The sequence below is a fragment of the Quercus suber genome, unplaced genomic scaffold (assembly GCF_002906115.3).
Source record: "Quercus suber isolate HL8 unplaced genomic scaffold, Cork oak 2.0 scaffold_426, whole genome shotgun sequence".
Classification (NCBI taxonomy): Eukaryota; Viridiplantae; Streptophyta; class Magnoliopsida; order Fagales; family Fagaceae; genus Quercus; species Quercus suber.
Genome location: NW_027069877.1, coordinates 149,197 through 170,540, shown reverse-complemented (window position 1 = coordinate 170,540; position 21,344 = coordinate 149,197). Strand labels below are relative to the sequence as shown.

Sequence of the window (21,344 nt, the reverse complement as noted above, 5' to 3'; positions counted from 1 at the left end):
TTTAATCCTATTTTTAAGTTGTTGGTTAATTAATTTAGGGATATTTTTGACAGGAAAGAAAATAATAATTAACTTTCTAAATCCTCTTAATATATACAGATAAAATATATTTATGAGATAATTTACTATATTATTAGAAAAATAACATTGGTATGTTTTCAACCCTCCATTGGCTACTAAGAATTATAAAATTTACTTCACCATATCATAAAACAGAACAGAAATTATTATATCATAATATAAGTTGGTACATGGTTGCTGGCTCTGTCGTAATAAAACAATCTACAACATTAAAATAAAATATAACATACCCAGCAACGCTCTAAAGCGGTAAACACAACAAGCCAAAGAAAGCAAGAGCAGTAAAAATGGACCAAAATAAATCAATATGGGGCTTTAAGCAGAGAGGCTGTGGAGCACAACAGTCTCGACGGTGAGCCCAGGGCCGAACCCAAATAGCACACCCCACTCGAGCCCCTCACCGGTGGTCTTGAGCCCATCTTCCTTAGACTTCTTCCTCATTTCATCCAAAATAAACAAAACGCAAGCACTTGACATGTTGCCATACTCACTAAGCACGTGGCGTGTGGCACGCATCTTTTCGGGCTTGAGGCCCAATTTGAGCTCTACCTGGTCCAAGATGGCAGGCCCACCAGGATGTGCAATCCAGAAAAGGGAGTTCCAATCAGAGATACCCAAAGGTTGGAATGACTCAACTAGGCTCTTCTCAATGTTCTTTGAAATGAGGCCAGGAACATCCTTAAGGAGATGAAATGTAAGCCCAACTTCACGAAGATGCCCATCAATAGCTCCATCACTATCAGGAAGAATGGTTTGGTTAGCAGAGACCAATTCAAATAAAGGCTTCTCAACCTCAGGAATTGGGTCAGCCCCAACTATAATAGCAGCTGCACCATCACCAAATAAAGCCTGACCCACAAGACTATCAAGATGGGTATCACTAGGTCCACGAAATGTGACTGCAGTGATTTCAGAGCACACAACAAGTACACGAGCACCCTTGTTATTCTCAGCCAAGTCTTTGGCTAAACGTAGAACTGTGCCACCAGCAAAGCAACCTTGTTGGTACATCATGAGCCTCTTAACTGAAGGGCGTAGGCCCAAAAGCTTAGTGAGTTGGTAATCAGCTCCAGGCATGTCCACACCACTAGTGGTGCAAAAGACTAGGTGGGTAATCTTGGACTTGGGCTGGCCCCATTCCTTGATGGCCTTTGTCGCTGCTTCTTTGCCTAGCCTTGGTACTTCTACAACCACCATGTCTTGCCTTGCATCCAATGAAGGTGCCATGTATTCGCATACATGTGGGTTTTCTTTTAGGATCTCTTCTGTCAAGTACATATACCTCTTCTTTATCATGGATTTGTCACCTGCATATGATAATTACCAACCATTTCTATTACTAAATTGAATTAAAATTTTTTTGTTTGATTAAAGCATAATTGAGACTTTTTTTTTCTTTCTTACCATTCATTTGTTTGAAACCTCTAATTAAAGTTATTTGGTTGTCAGACTGAACACAATTGATTAATTACCCACTACTGCTATGAATGTTAACCTTAATATATAGGTCATAGAGAATTCTATAAGATGGGGACACATTATCTTTTTCTTTTTCTTTTTTTAATTTATAAATAATATATTTTTTTTTCTTTTGTTTTGTTCAAGTAATTTGTTTTGCTAGCTCGGCAGCTATGAACAATTGATCAATATGCCGCTTCCCTATTTTATGAGTAAAAATTTTAAACTAATATTCATGTATTTATATAAACTCCTATATATTGTATGAAATTAAAATATTTCGAATTTTTTTTTGGGATATTTGTATTTGTATTTGAAAACATAATACACATTTTATTTTTATTATTATACTTGTACAAAAGTATTATTAAGTTTAAATTTAATATTGTCTATACCATATAGTTGTTTATTACATCAAATTGTATTTCTATAATTGATCAATGAACTATTAAATTAATGATTTCATATATTTATTCTATTGATTTTTTTCTATGATTTGGATGATTAAATCTTAACATAAAATATGTTTTTTTTTTTCAGTATTACTTTTCTTGACAGTATATGACCAAAGTTTGAAGAAAAGTAATAAAGAAAAATATGTTATTTCTTTTCTTATAGTACTCAATATATTTAATTACTTAATTACAATAGTTGGCCTTTTAAAATATCTTCTTATAAAACTCTCTTAAAATAACAGAAGTATGCCATTAAATTGAAATATATTAAAAGAAATTATTTAACCTATAAGTTTTGTTACAGGATTTTTGTTTAGCTTTTATCTTATTTTGCTTATGTACAACTTATCAAAGTCTGTTTTTTTTTTTTTTCAAAGTACAAATATACTTTAACTTATTTTGTTTTAAAAAAAAAAAAAAAAGAAGCAAAATTAGTTAATGCTAAATTACAACTTATCAAAGTCTGTTTTTTTTTTTTTTCAAAGTACAAATATACTTTAACTTATTTTGTTTTAAAAAAAAAAAAAAAAGAAGCAAAATTAGTTAATGCTAAATCGGAAAAATCAATATGTATTTCTATTTATTCTTAAAAATTTTATGTTGAATTTTAAAAAATTAATAAAATGTGTATTAGACCCCAAACTTTGTCCTTTTGAATTCGTATTTTCTTCGTTGTTTCATTTATTACTGAGTAACCTCTTAATATTAATGTCTTCACTATTCACACGTCATAATAAGGACAACTTAGCACCCAGCTTTCTAAACTGAAAACATATATACTATATGCATGTATATGTATATGTATATGTATATAACAATATATGGTATTTGATCAGCCAGAATCTAAGTATTAATAAACTACAAGAAGTTAAAAAAGTGATAGAGCTGCTTACACATGCGCTTGAATTTCTCTTTGAGCTCAGTCTTGTGCTCGCTATTGGTGATGCGGAAGTAGTAGTCAGGGTAAGTGCTTTGGTCTACACAGTTGGGAGGAGTAGCAGTTCCAATAGCCATGACTGTGGCAGGACCCTCAGCCCTTTGAAGTTTGCGTACTTCATCAACAGTCACCATTTTTTTTTTCTCTCTAAAATGAAAGCTCAAAGCTTAGCACCTTCTCTACCTAGCTAGTTGCAGTGGCTACGATTGTGTTTAAGTTGTGGGTGTCACAATATGTTGGGAAGGAGTGTTTTTATATATAGGTATTTTGAGAGGAAGGGAGGGTAGCTGGGGATCACGTGCTTGACCAATGCCTTATGTGAAGCTCCCAACTCCAACAACTACTACAAACTAGTAAGGCTGCAGGCTGGCACGTGACAAGAGGGTTTGGTACGTTTGCCTCTCAAACCCACCACATGATTTTCTTATTGGTGGTCTGATCTAAGTTTACCAAACAAAACAACAACTATATATTTTCTTATTGGAATTTGGACTGTTCTTATTTTTGTATTTTGTGTATCCATGCATGACAACTCCAAAACTATCAACCCCAGATTTTGGACATTTGTTATGTCACACGGTAGAAGGTTTTTTTTATATGTATTGGACAGTGATGGCTCTATAAATTTTGCAAGGTAGTCATTATAAAATTTAAATTATATAAAATTGAATAAAAAAAGAATTTATATATTGACAAAAAACATGTAAATACATAAAATTTTGCAATTTCCTTCTACGATTTTTTTTTTTAATTTTGAAATTGTTATATAATAGTCTCATTATCAATGTTACAAACTATATTTTTTTCAAAATTTTAGTTTTCTCAAAAAAAAAGTTTAATAAATTTTTCTTTGGCTTTTCCTTTTAGTTTGTAAAGGTCTAATATATTGTTAAGAAGACCAAAGTTTAAGGATAAAATTTGGTTACAAACATTTTTTTTTTTTTTGGAGAAGAAATTTGGCTATACAAACGTGATTGTAGCTTAAGGCTACAACTCTCACTAAACAAATTAATATGATTACATATTTTGAAAATCTAATAGTTAAATTGCATGTTCTTTATGTTTTTTAAAAATATCAAATTTCATGCCAATCAAATGTTATTTACTATTTGATCTATAAACTTCTTTTTATGTATAATTTTAGACTAAAAAAACTCAAAATTTAACATTTAATTGATGACATAGCTATTGATCTTTGATTTTATTGATATTTTGCAAACATGAAGGATATAAGAAGAAAATATAATCTAACGGTGGATTTTTCAAAATTCACATTTAATAAAAAAAATATTAAGTCAAGTTGTAGCCTTAATCTACGATCAAGTTTGTTGCAAAATTTTGTCCAAAGTTTATTTACATTGGGCCTAAAAAAATTTAGGATGATCACTTTTTTTTTTTTTTTTTTTTAAGTTAAAAGATCATAAAATTTTTATTTTTTTATATAACAATAATTTTTTTCCAAGTCAGGGCAATCCTGTGACCACCTTGACATCAATGTAGAGCCATCCCTAGCATTCATGGAGGTAAAATAACATAAGTCCCAAATTTTGCAACCAAACCCACAAAAATCATCCGATTTATTATGCATTTATTGTGCAAAATGTATTTTGTTATCATACTTGTGCAAATATACACAAGCATTATTGTTATATATTTCAATTTTTATTCTTTCTTTGCATTTTTTGAAGTTGAAAGAATAGATTGTAGCTGTGGTGTGTAAAAGAGAGAAATAATTATAAAAAATAAAAAATAAAAGACTTTTAGTTTATAATAAATAATTTGATGTAGGTATTTTCAAAAGTAGTTAGGTGAAATCAAAGAAATAGATTTTTATATTAAAATAGATAAAATCGGAAGGTCAGCATTAGTACTTAATCAAAGAAATAGATTTTTATATTAAAATAGATAAAATCGGAAGGTCAGTATTAGTACTTGTTATGTGAGTCCCTGATAGTTTCATGTCATGAGAGGTATAAGGTTTTGGTAATAAAAGGCGTGACCCCTAATTACGGAGTTAGGAGGATAACACAATACTTGGATGACTAAAATTATTGGAATTGGTCGTAAAGGCTTAAGAATTTGCAGATAAAAAGCATTTCTCGTGGAACAGTGTAAAGGTTCTGTGTTTTACATCATATATATATATATATATATAAGTTAGGCTTAGAGGCTGTGATTGTGCCAAGTGGCCTTACTAAATTGTAGAAAATTTTTAACTTTTTTTTTAAATATATAATTTTTCTTCTCATATAATTTCTAAGTTGATAAAAATATTAATTTGATTATAATCCAAACTCTTCATCTAATCCTACATAAAAAATGTCCATCTAATCCTTATATATATATATATATATATAAAAGATAAATTATATTACTTCATGTAAAAATTGCAATTTCTTTTAGATTTATAAAAAAATAGATATAATTTTTTTTTATTCTTACATTCTTCTCCTATAATTTCTAATTTAATAAAAATATTAATTGGACTAAAATTCAAATTCTTCAACTAATCCTTATCTTAAAAGTATAAGTTTTAGTCCATCTAATCCTTATTTTTTAATTACTACACGTAAAAATAAAACAACAACATATAGCTAATAAATTTTATTTTCAAGCAAATTATCTTTAATATAATATAAGAGTGTAATTTTGAATAAATTTTCTTTCTTTTAATGTACAACTATTCTTTTTATCTTAAAAAAAAAAAAAAAATGTTCCCTTGGGTCTATCCAAAATAAAATCTCTTAGGGAGTGAGTACTGAGTACATGTCTAGATGTCTTGCCATCAAAAAATTAAAATCAATTCTAATTAAACTCTTTGTCTCAAACTCAAACTCTTAATAATTAAAATTTCCCACCATGTTACAATTATTCATAAAGTGAAGGAGAAAAAAAATGTTAATATCAACATTAAGCTTTTGTGTTTATCCAAAGATAAATAGAGGAAAGTTGATAAGAAAAATTAAAATTTTGTGTTTATCCAAAAATTAGTGGAGGAAAAGTTAATAAGAACAATTAAGATTTTGTGTCTATCTCAAAAAATTGCTTCAATTTTTTGTTTACCATCAAGTATATCTAAAACTTGAGATTAGATCATAGGAAATAAATCAATTGGAAAAAAAATAAATAAATTATAAATATTTTTGCTTCGCCTCCCTCGAAGTGCTCATTCGGACTATGCTCTCTTTATCATGAAGGTTATATTTTTTGTATTCTTAGTTTTTTTTTGTGTGTATATTTTTAGTTGGATGGTTTTGCTCTATAATGGGTATATTGATTTTTAAGTTTTTAGGTGTATCAACATCCTTATCAAATAGGAAATGGGTTAGCAATGGAAGCTATAATGGAAGCACCACAATGTATTGTACCAGGCCAGATTATGTGGATACTTTAAGGATGCCAAGCTGCAAGTTCTAATATCCTCTCCAAGGTTATTTAACTCCATCCTTTATTCTTTTTTTCTTTTTTGTTTCATTATGTTCATAAAATACATCATATTTTTATACTACAAGTAACTATATCGGACTCTTTGAAACTATAGAGTTTGAAGGAAATTTTGAAAAGCTTAGTTATTATAAGTTTGAATTGTCAGAACATAATTAATTAGATCTTCATCAACCATAATATGATCGCAACAAAGGATTCTCAAGAGGGATAAAAATGTAGTTGGCTTAGCAAGTTTGGGTCAATTGAAATATATTGTATTGGAATAGAAGAAGAAAATAATTGCTAAAATGAGATTTATTGAAGGTATAGGGTTTAAAAGGATATTGGTCAAGATATGGCATGATCCATTGAAGTTTTAAACACCTGACGTTATAATCTATATTCTAAATGTATCATTTAATCATAATATAGATTGTTGTTCACAAAACTAACCTAAGAGGGATATGCAAGACCTCACAAAAATAGGGATGACAATTTTTGCCCGACCCGCGAGTACCCAACCCGGTCCAATTAAGAATAGGGTCGGGTATGGGTTTTTTTTTTAAAAAAAAACCCGAAGCGGGTCCGAGTCAGGACTGGGTTTTATCAAAAAAATCTAAAACCCGACCTGAAACCCGGCCCAGATATAATCCAGTTACCCTAAAATTACAAAAAAAAAAAAAACCCCTCTATATATATATATATAGCTATAACTAACCCTAAGTCCCTCATTTGTTCAGTAGCATAGCCACTCACGCCTCCCTCACAGTGCCTCACCCTCACAGAAGCATACTCAAGCACACTCAAGCTCTCATTCTCACTCTCATCCATCCTCACAGTCACAGCCGCCGCCTCCCTTAAGCCATCACTATCACAGTCTCACAGTCTCACCCACCCGCATGGTCGTCGCCCCCCTCAAGCACTCACTCTCACCCACCCTCACGGCCTCACTCTCACTCAGCCACTCCTCCTCCATGCGTTTCCACGTCCACCCTGTCGTCGAAGCCAAGCCAACATTCCTCCCTCTCTGATCTGTCACTGCTCACCGTAAGACCGTGAGAGTGAAATTTCCTGGGTTTGCCTAATTTTTTTTTTTGGGGTTAATTTCCTAATTCTTACATGATTTCTGTTATTAGGTTGGGTTGTATTGTTTTTGGTTTGATAATTGATAAATTCTGTAATTTTTTTTTTTTTTTTTTTTTTGTTGGTGATTTGTGATGTGAAGTGTGGAAAATGAAAGCATGGGTCTTGTGATCTACTGATCTGTTGCTAGCTTACCATGCATTAATGAAAATGGCTTGGCTATGATTTGTAATTTTGTGATTTCTGATGTGAAGCCTGGAATTTTTTTTTTTTTTTTTAACTGGGTCAAGGTTTAGGGCCTTTAGATTGGACCCTGAACAGGGACAGCTGGACGGGGCCCGCAGGGCCCGGTTGGGGCGGGTCCGTGCCCCGAGAAAAAAACCCGATTAGTAAACCGGCCGGGTCTGGGCCACGGGTCGAGTCTAGGTATGGAAAAACCCAGCCCAAACCCGACCTGTTGCCATTCCTACGTAAAAAGTATTACTTTTTAATTTTCATCACATCTCAATGCTAATGAAGCTATTTTTAGTTATTGATGCAAACTTATTACCAGGTCTTAACTCTTAGTTTTTCTCCAAAAAAAATTGTTGAAATTTATATTTACACTGTTTTGATAGGTTGAAATTTTGTGCCTCCTCCCTCGCTTTCAAATACAAAAATTCAACTATTATGTAAATTTTTAATGTTTACTAATTTGGGTTGTTTATAATTCTTAACTATTAAATTTACCAATTAATAATATTTTATTATTTAATTTTAATTAAATAATTTTATTTAATTTATACATGATTCTTGATTAAGTCGTGCATTGCACGGGTATAATACTAGTATTTATTATTACAGATTAATAATACAAGCTACTTAATGGTCTCAATGCTACTTCAGAAATGAGATAAACTGCTTATGTTGGGAGAAGATATTTTGTATCAAATGATAACATGTTAGCGATATCAAAATCCAATAAGTGTGAGTCATGTCAGTAAAAAATAACAAATCCACTAACAATTGAAAGATATATGTCAATGGTAGTTATTTTTGCACACATATCTCTCGTTTATTAGAATTTGATACTAATGATGTGATATCATTAGATATAAAATACTTTTTCTTACATTGGAAGTTCAAAAATTATATTAATTATAGTAATAGTACAATTTGTTCCGTGTAAGGACGAATGTCTTGGTGAAATTTAAATAAATAAATTAATTAATTAAAGACTTGGTGGGCATTAGCAGCAACAGAGCAAAATAAATATATCAGGGCCAAGCTAAATCATATACTTATATTATATACTAGTCTTACCCTTCGCGCTTCGTGTATGAAATGTGGCTTTTTTCATTTTTTATTTTGATTTAGGGCCCGTTTGGATACAGCTGAAAACTGAAAACTGAAAACTGAAAACTGAAAATACTGTAGCAAAATAATTTTTAAATGTGTGAATAGTACCGTGGGACCCATTTTTAATGAAAAAATTGCTGAAAAGTGAAAATTGTGGGTCCGTAAACAGTGAAATTTGGGTTGAAAAGTCACATGTTGCGGCTACTGTTCAATGAACAGTAACCGCAACAGTGATGAACAGTGAAAATTCGGCTGGGAAAGGCTTGACACGCGTGTGAAAAAAAAAAAAAAAAAGGAGCTGAAAACGTAACGGCCAGACGCAAACGCGCTGGCCAAACGGTCTCTTAGTGTCATAATGTTTAAAAGTGAGATAGAAATATTGTCTTAATTCTTAGAATCTTTCTTTATGTTAGTTTTTTTTTTTTTTTACATGGAATAATGTTTAAATATGAGATAGAGATAGTGTCTTAATTTTTAAAATATTTCTCTACATGAGAGTTGATAAAAGTTTTAAAATTTGAATTTAAAATAAAAATTGGTAATTCAGATTGGAGAAGAGAAAGAAAAAACCTAAAACTTAGGAACTTTTTTAAAAATAGTAAATTATTCTTTTAATTGGTTTGTATTTCTAAATCTAAAATTATTTAACTAAAAGATAAGGGTATTTTAGAAAATTTAATAATTTGTGTGAAGATATTTTAATATGCAAAATGATGAAACACAAACAAGAAATCCTGTTATTAGTGATATATAAATATAAATAATATAAAAGTTGTCTTAAAAGTTATAGTTGCACCAAATGACTTTACTAAATTGTAGCCATTTTTACTAGAGTCCGAATTTGGTATGGATGTGGTATAAAACTCTTGTTTTACACTATCTAATAAAAAATTGTCACATCAACATTTTACTTAAAATTGAATACATCTTACTACACCTAATAACATCTCAATAAATTCCTAATTTGGTTGAATTTATATATGGATATTAGATTGATTAGGTGTGGTTGTGCTTATTCTTAAATTTGTAATAAGATAATGTGGTATGTTGGGATTAGAGGGATAAAACATGGGTTATACACCACATCCTTACATAATTTAATCTTTTTTTTTTCTTTTTAAGTTGTGGTCACTAAATTGCAGCAATTTTTTCCAAGTTGTGGTTGCGCCAAGTGGTTTTACCAAATTACAACAATATATTAGATAAAAACAGTTTTTTAGATATAGTAACTTATTTGTTCTTATCAATTTCTTTAGATAAAATAACAATAAGTGTTTAACAAAACATGCAATGTGCAACTAAGTTTCAGTTGATAGAGATAACAACTTATTTCTTTTTATCAATTTCTTTAGATAAAGTAGCAATAAGTGTTTTATTAAAACATGCAACATGCATATAAGTTTTAGTTGACAGAGACAATAACTTATTCGTTTTTATAAATTTCTTTAAATGAAGTAAGAATGAGTATTTTAACAAAACATACAACATATATCTAAGTTTCAGTTGACAGAGACGATAACTTATTTGTTCTAATTAATTTCTTTATATAAGGTAACAATAGGTGTTTTAATAAAGCATGCAACATGCATCTAAGTTTCAGAAATTTAAATCCTACTCTAACTAAAAATCTATTATCAAAATTTCAATACTTATATATATTCATCAATGACCATTTCATAGAATCTCTCTTGCACCCCACATTTTTTGCTTTTGTTTTTTTGAGTTGCAACTGTAGGGACTCGGTTTAGGAAGGTTCCCCAACAATACATTTTTAAAGAGTGGGTCGAAAGGTTAGGCGCTCACAGGCTAACAACGGAGCATAAACCACCTTTTTCCATTGAAGGGGAGTGAGCCCAACTTACAACTAAGGATAGCTCCTCGGCCCTCGTCCGAGGAGGTTCCCCCCAGAAACTGACATGACCTCTGAGTCCTTCTAGGTCATTCTCTTGAATAACCCCCAAAAAATCCCCCTAATTGCTTTGCTCGCCTTTCTTATATAGTCCTCTTCCTTCTATCCCCTCCTTCCTTCTGTTGATCATCCATTGGCCTCCCTCTGACCGTTCGTCCCATCAGAAGCCCTATCCATACTCGAGTGGCTCACAATAATCAATGTTACCCTGTCAAGGGGTTACATCCCCATTAATGCGGCCAGAGGGGTTAGATGAACGCATTCAATGTAGAGGTGACAGCTCGCCTAAGGCTTGCTCCTTCGTTGACGCGTGGCCCTAGACCCCCTCCTCCTCGGATATTCAAGGAGTCCCCTTTGGTGGGGTGTTCCTCGTGTTCTCCCGAGGTCTCGGACGCCCGAGGATGGGGTCATCCTCGGATATGTTCCTCGGGGGTCGGTCCTCTCGCTTTCATCTTCGGACCCCTCGTGCATCCTCGGCGTGGGCCCTTGGGCCTGGCTTGGAGTGGGCCAAGGCTACCTGATTTCTGGCCCTACAATAGCCCCTCAAAATCTTGCTGCACGCATCCTCGGGCGGGGAGAAGGATTTTGACATCCTCGGGCCTGCTCCATGCCCGGTCAAGCCTTACGCCCCCTGTCAACACTAGGGTCTATTCATCTGCCTAAGGCGCGCTGCTGACGTTTCGGAGCGCGCAACTGCCCATCATTAAATTCAGGCGGCTCTGTGCTCTCCACATCTAACAAGGCGTTACCAATCCAACAGTGGAGGTTTGTCTTGCATTTATCGGCGGGAAAACCCGCATGGCTCTTCGATTTGGGGTATAAATACCCATACGAACCGCTTTTTCCTGTTCCTTATTTGCAATTCAAGAATTCTCGCGCGTCCTTCTTGAGTTCAGACATGCTCTCACTTACATCTCCAGCACAAAAAGCCTGTCCGAAGAGCTCCTCCTCTTCCCAGTAAGTCGCTCTATCCCTCTCTAAGCTCTCTCCCTCTTTACCCCTTCTTCTCCTTCGCCTGTTCTTTCTTAGTTCTTTTAGGCGTCAACTGGGATGGGTAAGTTTAAGAAATACGTCTATACTGAGGAGGCGATGGAGAAATTCATCGCCGACTACAGAATTCCCGGCAATGTAGGTCTGAGATATTGTGAGGACGGGGATTAGCGCTTACACAGACGGGAAGGCGAGGTGGTAATTCCCATTGTCGCCTTCCTCGAAGGGGGGATGACGATCCCCATGGGGCCGGTGATGAGGGACTACCTCACGCACTTCCGGTTAGCCCCTACCTAGTGTAGGATAAACGTCTTTAGGATTTTGGGCTGTGTGGACGCCCTGAACGAGAAGATGGGGCTAAGGTTGACCCACCATGACATGAACTAGTGCTACAACCTTTAGCTCCTTAAGGGTAAGTCTTATTACCTGAAGATAAGGGACGACAAGGTATGGCTCATCCAGTGCCTCCCTGAGTCCAGCAAGGGGCTAAACGAGGATTTCCTCATCGTGTCAGGGGAGTGGCACGATGGCCTTCACTGTCCAACAACGGAGGGAATATCAGGTGGGGCAGTAGGAGTAGGAGGGATTTCGAGTTCTCTTGTCTTTTTTCTTCTCTTTTTTCTTTTACTAACGCGGTGGTGCTTTCCGTTTGCAGACCCGCACGCTTTTGAGCGCCACTTCCACCTGGTCAACCGGGAGGATTTGCAGAATGTGCTGAGGGCGTCAGTTTATACAAACATGGATGACAATCAAGTTAGGGCCGCCCACAAAATCTTGGGGTACAAACCTGTCCAGAAATCATTCCCGGTTCCAAAGCACGTGATCCGAGCCAACGATCCTCGGCTTCAGAGAATTACTGTGACCGAGGACGGGTTTCAGTTCCCCGAGGGGCCCTCCGAACCAGAAGTTGTTACTGTAGCTGTCCCTTCTTCTTTCTAAGTATTCGCTGAGGCTGCCGAGGAGACTCTAGAGAGGGAGGAGGACGCGTTCGACGTTTTCGCCCAGCTTGATCAGTCCGAATACCCTCCTGGGGACTTGGGAGACCCTCGTTTGACCGAAGCAGACCTCCTCGCTTCAGAAGCCCTTCCTTTGCCAACGATGGGTTACAAGAGGAAGCCCACCACCAGCTTGTTGGACCTGATCGAAGGCCAACTGGGGAAGTCCCAGCAGAAGCTTCCCTCTCCTCCTTCGAAGACTAGGTCGACTTCTGATCAGCAGAAGCTTCCTCCTCCTCCTCCTCCTCCTTCCCAGACAAGCCTGTCTTCTGGGTCCGTGCCTGCCGACCCCAAGAAAAAGAAGGATAAGGGCAAAAGGCCTATGGAGGATAAGACGGTGTCCTTGCAGGAGGAGGACAACACTCTATGGCCGTCCAAGCAACTTAAGATAGGTGGCAAGAGCCAGGACAGGCAGGTCATCGACACCACGGCTGAGGCTCAGGCCTAGCTTCCAGCCCCGATGCTCCATGGGGAGCCCCTGAGGGATGACGCCTCCCTCAGAGACTTCAACGAGGGCGAAGGCGCGCACGTGGCCGACGCGTTGGAGAGGTGCCTGCTGCTCCCAGAGGACATGGCCGAGCTGGACTCTATGAGGAGTAAGCAGGTCTTCCTCAGCCTTAAGCGGTATCTGGGGATGGTAAGGAGTAGAACTTCGACTCCCTTTCCTTTCCTCTCCTTTTCCCCTTTTTTCTTTTGAGTTGGGCTCATAGTGCATTGGCTACCCTTGCAGGCTGTCCAGGCCGTCTATAGGTTGGAGGGGGCGGCCAACGACTAGGGGAAGGCCCTCGACCAGGAGTGCAATAGGCGGTTTCAGGCTACCCAGATCCTGAAGAACTCCGAGGCTGACCTTGCCAAGGCCCGAGAGGACTTGAAGGCGATGACCAGGGCTCGGGACAGTGCAGTGTCTGGCCTTGAGGGTGCCCAGAACCAGGCCAAGGAGCAGACAAAGTGCCTGGGCGAGGCGGAGGAGCAGCTGGGGATTGCGAAGGAGCTGATCGCCGATCTTTAAGCTAAGGTGGCCACGGCCGAGGAGGCCCAGAGGGAGGCAGAGTGGGCCAGAGAGGAGGCTCGGCGGGCTAAGGTTGAGGCAGATTTTGGCAGGGAGATGGCCCTAACTGCCAAGGAGGAGGCCGAGACTGCAGCCTACGCTGATGGGGTGGCAGAGGTAGAGGCTCTCTATAAAGCTCAAGTTCCGGGGGTATGTAGGCGATACTGCTTCCAGGTCTGGGCTGAGGCCCTCAAACAAGCTGGGGTGGAGGCCACATCCGACCTGTGGAAGGCGGAGAGCGTGTACTACCCCCTACTATCCGCGAGGCCGCCCCTGATGGCACTAAGGCTGGGGAGATTGTTGAGGAGGTGGGGGCTGCTGAACTAAGGGAAAATCCGAGCAAGGAGGTGCCCCAAGAGGTAGTGGAGGCCCCATCCGATGTTCAAATCCCCACCACCGAGGAGGCAGCTGTTCTCGCCGTACCCCTGAAGGCCGTCCCCTTAGGCCAGGGCTCGGAGGACTCAGAGGTTGCCCCTGGCCAGCCTGAGCAGAAGGAGTAGATTCCCTAGCATCTTGGTTCAACCTGCTTTTGCCGCTTGCTTGACCTTGGTCTAAGCCCCTTATGTCATTTTATGTTATTTTGTTATTCTCCTCATTTTTTTTTTTATTATTTTTTTTTATGTAAGGTGGCTCTTGCCACGCAACTTCTATGGACTCTTTGTTGTAATGGGAGTTTAATTCCCCTTTTTATTTATTTTAGTTGCTTATTCGTTTACACGTTGCCTGCTTCTTCTCTTTTCTTTTTATTTGCATGATTTTAGCTCGAATTATATGTCGACCAATTGCGCCAGTAACAATGGTAAGGGGAAAGAATGTATGCGTGGGCAGTCCCCTTACGTCCCCAGGGTTAGTTAGGGTTTCGATCCTTTCCTAACTTAGGATATTTTGAAGTCGTTAGTTTCCCCATAAGCTTGAGTCCGAGGACCATGCAATGCCCTGGTTCTGTTTAACACTTAGGATATTTTGAAGTAGTTAGTTTCCCCATAGGCTTGAGTCCGAGGACCATGCAATGCCTTGGTTCTGTCTAACACTTAGGATATTTTGAAGTGGTTAGTTTTCCCATAGGCTTGAGTCCGAGGACCATGCAATGCCTTGGTTCTGTCTAACACTTACATTCTTCTGTAAGTATCTAGTTTTCCCATAGGTTTGAGTCCGAGGACCATACAATACCTTGGTTCTATCTAGCACCCAGGTATAGTTGAGTGGTTAGTTTCCCCATAGGCTTGAGTCCAAGGACCATGCAATGCCTTGGTTCTGTCTAACACTTCCATTCTTCTGTAAGTATCTAGTTTTCCCATAGGTTTGAGTCCGAGGACCATGCAATACCTTGGTTCTGTCTAGTACCCAGGTATAGTCGAGTGGTTAGTTTCCCCATAGGCTTGAGTCTGAGGACCATGCAATGCCTTGATTCTGTCTAACACTTTCATTCTTTTGTAAGTATCTAGTTTTCCCATAGGTTTGAGTCCGAGGACCATACAATACCTTGGTTCTGTCTAGTACCCAGGTATAGTCGAGTGGTTAGTTTCCCCATAGGCTTGAGTCCGAGGACCATGCAATGCCTTGGTTCTGTCTAACACTTCCATTCTTCTGTAAGTATTTAGTTTTCCCATAGGTTTGAGTTCGAGGACCATGCAATACCTTGGTTCTGTTTAGTACCCAGGTATAGTCGAGTGGTTAGCTTCCCCATAGGCTTGAATCCGAGGACCATGCAATGCCTTGGTTCTGTCTAACACTTCCATTCTTCTGTAAGTATCTAGTTTTCCCATAGGTTTGAGTCCGAGGACCATGCAATACCTTGGTTCTGTCTAGTACCCAGGTATAGTCGAGTGGTTAGTTTCCCCATAGACTTGAGTCCGAGGACCATGCAATGCCTTGGTTCTATCTAACACTTCCATTCTTCTGTTTGTATCTAGTTTTCCTATAGGTTTGAGTCCGAGGACCATGCAATACCTTGGTTCTGTCTAGTACCCAGGTTTAGTCGAGTGGTTAGTTTTCCCATAGGCTTGAGTCCGAGGACCATGCAATGCCTTGGTTTTGTCTAACACTTCCATTCTTCTGTAAGTATCTAGTTTTCCCATAGGTTTAAGTTCGAGGACCATGCAATACCTTGGTTCTGTCTAGTACCCAAGTATAGTCGAGTGGTTAGTTTCCCCATAGGCTTGAGTTCGAGGACCATGCAATGCCTTGGTTCTGTCTAACACTTCCATTCTTCTGTAAGTATCTAGTTTTCCCATAGGTTTGAGTCCGAGGACCATAGAATACCTTGGTTCTGTCTAGTACCCAGGTATAGTCGAGTGGTTAGTTTCCCCATAGGCTTGAGTCCGAGGACCATGCAATGCCTTGGTTCTATCTAACACTTCCATTCTTTTGTATGAAGGGGTTCGTCCTCAGACCGCTTTACTAGAGACGGTTACTCCTTGGGTCAGACTATTAACTCTACGGTGCTTTGGGCAGGGGTGGTTCGGACTTTGGTCTTACATGGAGCGTTGACCTCGCCTTCAATTCAAGTTCCCATCTTCTTCATTTACTAGGCGCCCCTTGGCCGTTCGCGCTCCGTGCTTGACGCTTCGATGCGCGAGACACGCCTTCATTAATACCCTCGTGAATTGATACAAATCCAGCGGTCTACGGTCTCCTTGGGGTTTGGTATCCTCGTGATTAGTACCGTTGATAATCCTCTTTTCGAACTTTGTGTGGATTAATTCTCACCAGTCTTCAACCTCTAAATAAGGCTTTCTGGGGGGAACATTTCTCCATACTCCATGAACTTCCCAACACAACTAGCAACACGTCCCTTCAGCTCCCCGAGCCCCTTCAATAACCCTGCCAGGATTGTGACCAGAGTTGGAAGAGATGGGGCGGCCCTGGGCGGGTGTGAAGACACACGGGCTAAGAGCCGTTGTGACCGCAGCCCCCACTAGGCTTCCGGCGCGGCAGGGTCTAGGCGTAACCCTGATTGTGCCCTGCGTGGTGGCCAGGGGGGATGTCCCTGAAGTACCTAACGTTCCTCCCCGGGGCGCACCTCTGTCGGAGGAAACGTGCAAGATCACGTCATGGCTGGTGCCTGAGTGTCGTCGTCTCCAACGGCCAACGCTCGTGAGGATTGGAGAGAATCAACGGAACATCATGAGGGAGGGCGTCCCGGTGCCCCTGCGACGGCTCCTCTCTTTGTTCTAGCTCCGCCGCACCGGACAAGAAGTTGTTGGTGGCCTTGGAGCATACTAGCCTCAGCCCCATTCCCTCTAGCTAGTTTTAAAACAGGTCCACCTGGGCCTCTGTTTGTAGAATTAGCTTGTAAAATTAGTTTTAAAACACGCCTGCCTGAGCCTCTGTTTGTATCTTGTACTTTTCTGTTTAATCAAATAATATGAAGTTCCTTTTCTTTTCTATTGAATCTTCCATTTTGGACCTTCTACTTTTCTGCAATGTTTGTTGGCTGTTTTTTTTTTGTTTGATGCGTCGCCACCAACCTTCTTGAAAATGACTACTTAGGAACGATCGCCTGTTGTGCCTGCCAGTGCTAATCCTCCCCGCAGACGGCGCTAATTGTAGGGACTCGGTTTAGGAAGGTTTCCCGACAATACATTTTTAAAGAGTGGGTCGAAGGGTTAGGCGCTCACAGACTAATAACGGAGCATAAACCACCTTTTTCCATTGAAGGGGAGTGAGCCCAACTTACAACTAAGGATAGCTCCTCGGCCCTCGTCCGAGGAGGTTCCCCCCAGAAACTGACATGACCTCTGAGTCCTTCTAGGTCATTCTCTTGAATAACCCCCAAAAAATCCCCCTAATTGCTTTGCTCGCCTTTCTTATATAGTCCTCTTCCTCCTATCCCCTCCTTCCTTCTGTTAATCATCCATTGGCCTCCCCTCTGACCGTCTGTCCCATCAGAGGCCCTATCCGTACTCGAGTGGCTCACAATGATCAATGTTACCCTGTCAAGGGGTTACATCCCCATTAATGCGGCCAGAGGGGTTAGATGAGCGCATTCAATGCAGATGTGACAGCTCGCCTAAGGCTTGCTCCTTCGCCGACGTGTGGCCCTGGACCCCCTCCTCCTCGGATATTCAAGAAGTCCCCTTTGGTGGGGTGTTCCTCGTGTTCTCCCGAGGTCTCGGACGCCCGAGGACAGGGTCATCCTCGGATATGTTCCTCGGGGGTTGGTCCTCGCGCTTTCATCTTCGGACCCCTCGTGCATCCTCGGCGTGGGCCCTTGGGCTTGGCTTGGAGTGGGCCAAGGCTACCTGATTTCTAGCCCCACAGCAACTTATGCATATTATATGTACTAGTGTGTAACCCCATGCATATGCACAAGTACATTTTAAAAAAAAATCACAATTATATATGATTTAGAATCTAATTGGATTTAGACTCTTTGGTTTTTGCACCCAATAATTCACTTCCCATAAAAATTAAAAAAAAAAATTATATGGGACACATGTCATAAAATTGAACTTCAATTCAAATTCAATTTAGAATCTAATTGAATTTAGACTCTTTGATTTTTACGTCTAATAATTCACTTGACACACAAATTTAAAAATTAGATAAGACATGTGGCGCAAAATTAGACTACAATTTAGAATTTAATTGGATTTCCTCTCAACTTTGGCTATTAATATATATATATATATATATAGATTGGAATGATATACATGTTGTGTAGATTCATAGGAATTGATAAATCTCTCTCTCTCTCTCTCTCTCAATTTTTTTTCCTAATAAACAACTACTTTCATTAATTATTAAATTTTTTATTATTAATTATTAGGATATATTTCCTCAAATTAAGGGATAAAATTAACAATGGTTTAATTTATGTAAAACTTTATCATTAAAATTTTAACAAATTTAAATTCTATTCAAACTAAAAGTCTATTATAATTTCTTTTAACTTCATTCCTTAGAAAAAGAAAATCAATTCTAAAATGAAATTTAGAATTGCACACAACACCCCGTGCTTTTTTTTACCTTAATTTGCATCTTACGTTTTATTAATTATTTAAAAAAATTATTTTATTAATTGTTAGGATATATTTCCACGAATCAAGGGATAAGACTTAATTATAATTTAATTTAGCTAAAACTTTATCACCTAAGTTTCAGAAATTTAAATCCTACTCTAACTAAAAATTTATTATCAAAATTTTAAAACTTATATATATTCACTAATGGCCTTTTCATAGAATCCTTCTTATACCCCATGTTTTTGTTTATTGTTTTTTTCAAGTTGCAAGTTACCTATATGTGTCTGTATATGATAGTTCTGAATTCGTCTTACTTATTGTTATTTGTTTTTTAATTTTCATGTATGGATATTATGTCAAAGGAAGTCTTCTATAAAGAAGCAAAATAAGGGACACCCATTTAAGTTCTTGGTTTCCTTAAGTAAGTTATTTATTTATTTTTTTAACTTCTCAACTTTTGAACTATTTGTGTGTTTTAGGTTTTGGTTATTCTATGTATTTAGTTTGTAAGTGTTTTGATTTTTTCAATTGACTATCACTACAAAAAATCTAGTTCAAAACATGTCTTTTATGTGTTGTAGTGCAATCTAATTTCAAGTTACTTTTACTTATTAATTGTTAAGACTTTATTAATGTTTATCTATTTTTATATTTTAAAATTTTTTGTGATTTTTGTTAATTTCTTAGTATAGGAAATTCCCCCCATCTATATATATATAATAATAGGTGAAGTAGAGAGAGTGAAATTGAATTCCAAATCAAAACTCTAATTGTGTGCCACGTGTACACACCAAATTAGAATTCCTAATTAGAGTTTTAATTTTGTACCATGTGTCTAGAATCTGAAATTGAAGCTGAATTTTGCATAATGTGGCTAAATGTATGTAGGCTTATTCTCATTAAAACCACTTCTATGTATCGGGTCAAGTGAGTTACTGTGCTAATTAAGTTTTTTTCTTGATTTTGCAGTCAAACGTGAAAACTAAAGAGATTAATATCGGTGATAAGAATTTGGTTTGGGTACATTGCATAATTTCCAAAAAGATAAATGTATGTGGGCTCATTCTCATTAAAACCACTTTTATGTATCGGGTCAAGTGAGTCACTGTGCTAATTAAGTTTTTTCTTGATTTTGCAATCAAACGTGAAAACCAAAGAGATTAATATCGGTGATAAGAATTTGTTTTGAGTACATTGCATAATTTCCAAAAAGATAAATGTATGTGGGCTCATTCTCATTAAAACCACTTTTATGTATCGGGTCAAGTGAGTTACTGTGCTAATTTTTCTTGATTTTGCAGTCAAACGTGAAAACCAAAGAGATTAATATCAGTGATAAGAACTTGGTTTGGGTACATTGCATAATTTCCAAAAAGATAGCAAAGCCAAAGTTTGCATCTTTGTTATAAATTGCTTACAAAGTTTGCATCTTTACATTTGCACTGAGTTTCGGATTAAAGTATTTTCTTCTTGGTTCTAACACTGAGTTTTGTTTACTATTCACTTACAAAGTTTGCATCTTTACATTTGTTATAAATTGCTAATATGTGATTAGATGCATATTATGCCTAAAATTCACTATCCTTATATTTGACTTTTTGTTCAAGTTTGGCACCTATAACAATGAAGAAAGCACTGCTGTGGACTGATGGATGATACTTTTTGCAGGCTGCAAAGGAACTTAGTGATCAATGAAATCTCACGCGAATTGGAGAGGACCCGGTTGTAGATGTCTAGATGGCAGATGTGAGTCACTATGTTTTTAAAATTTTCAGTGAAGGTAAAAGTTATGAGCAATGTAAATTTTTCGAAGAGAGATTTATTATTCTATATTTACGCAAGTTTGGTCGCCTTCTTGGAGTGGATCACTCCACCCTATCTTTCTACTGAAATTTTTTATTCAGATTGTTACAATTTAATCCGAAATTTTATTTAAATTTTCCTATTGTTGTTACTATCATATATTATCATTCCAATTGTTCAATTAGAATCTGAAATTGGAGTTCAATTTTACTATACACGTGTACAATCTAATTATTTTTAATTTTGTTGTCATGTGTAGAAGTCAATGAGATGAAATTAATAACACATTAAACGCTTATACTTTGGGAATCGGTAGTACCAATCTAAATCCATTGGACCTGCTTTGTGATAATACAACTATGAAGGATGTATAAAAACATGCACAAATCCTTCTCTCTATAAAAAGAGATTGAAGAGAATTTCTTTTATCAGCCATGGAACTTCAGAGGTTTTTTCTTCACACAAATGTCCATCATGTTACAAAATGACCTATCGCAAAACTACAAAATGAGTACAACTTTGAGGGTTTTTTTTTTTTTTTAATTTTTAATTTTTTAAGTTATGAAAATTTCAATCACTAATAGAGATTGAAGATTCAAAAACGTGAATGGATCTTTTGGATAAACATTGTCACCAAGGTTCATCTTTCTGTGTAAAATATATATACTGCTAAGTTTTGTTAATGAAATTTTCTGGTTAATAATATGAATTTAGACTTAACTGAACCTTTTAAATATAAATAAACTCATAATTAATAATATATCCATTCCCACAGAGATACATACTAGTATATATAATTTAAGGTTCATGAGAACTTTTTCATTTTTTTAAAAGTTCAGAAATTTGGATTTTTT

The 21,344-nt window shown here is 37.2% G+C and overlaps 1 protein-coding gene across 1 annotated transcript; it reads right to left on the bottom strand.

Annotated features, from left to right (window-relative positions):
* Positions 1-205: 205 nt before the first annotated feature.
* On the bottom strand, positions 206-3,175 carry LOC112025740 (chalcone synthase 1). Its single transcript, XM_024058423.2, has 2 exons — positions 2,888-3,175; positions 206-1,388 (listed from the first exon to the last, which is right to left on the bottom strand). The coding sequence occupies exons 1-2, from the start codon at positions 3,063-3,065 to the stop codon at positions 397-399; spliced, it is 1,170 nt and encodes a 389-aa protein (XP_023914191.1). The 5' UTR covers positions 3,066-3,175; the 3' UTR covers positions 206-396.
* Between the last annotated feature and the right edge of the window lie 18,169 nt (positions 3,176-21,344).

What these genes read in the sequence shown, in the direction of transcription:
- LOC112025740 (XM_024058423.2), bottom strand. Translation starts at nt 3,065, where the DNA reads ATGGTGACTGTTGATGAAGTACGCAAACTTCAAAGGGCTGAGGGTCCT. An exon ending in AGAGAAATTCAAGCGCATGT is followed by an intron (nt 1,389 to 2,887) that starts GTAAGCAGCTCT and finishes TATCATATGCAG; the next exon opens with GTGACAAATCCATGATAAAG.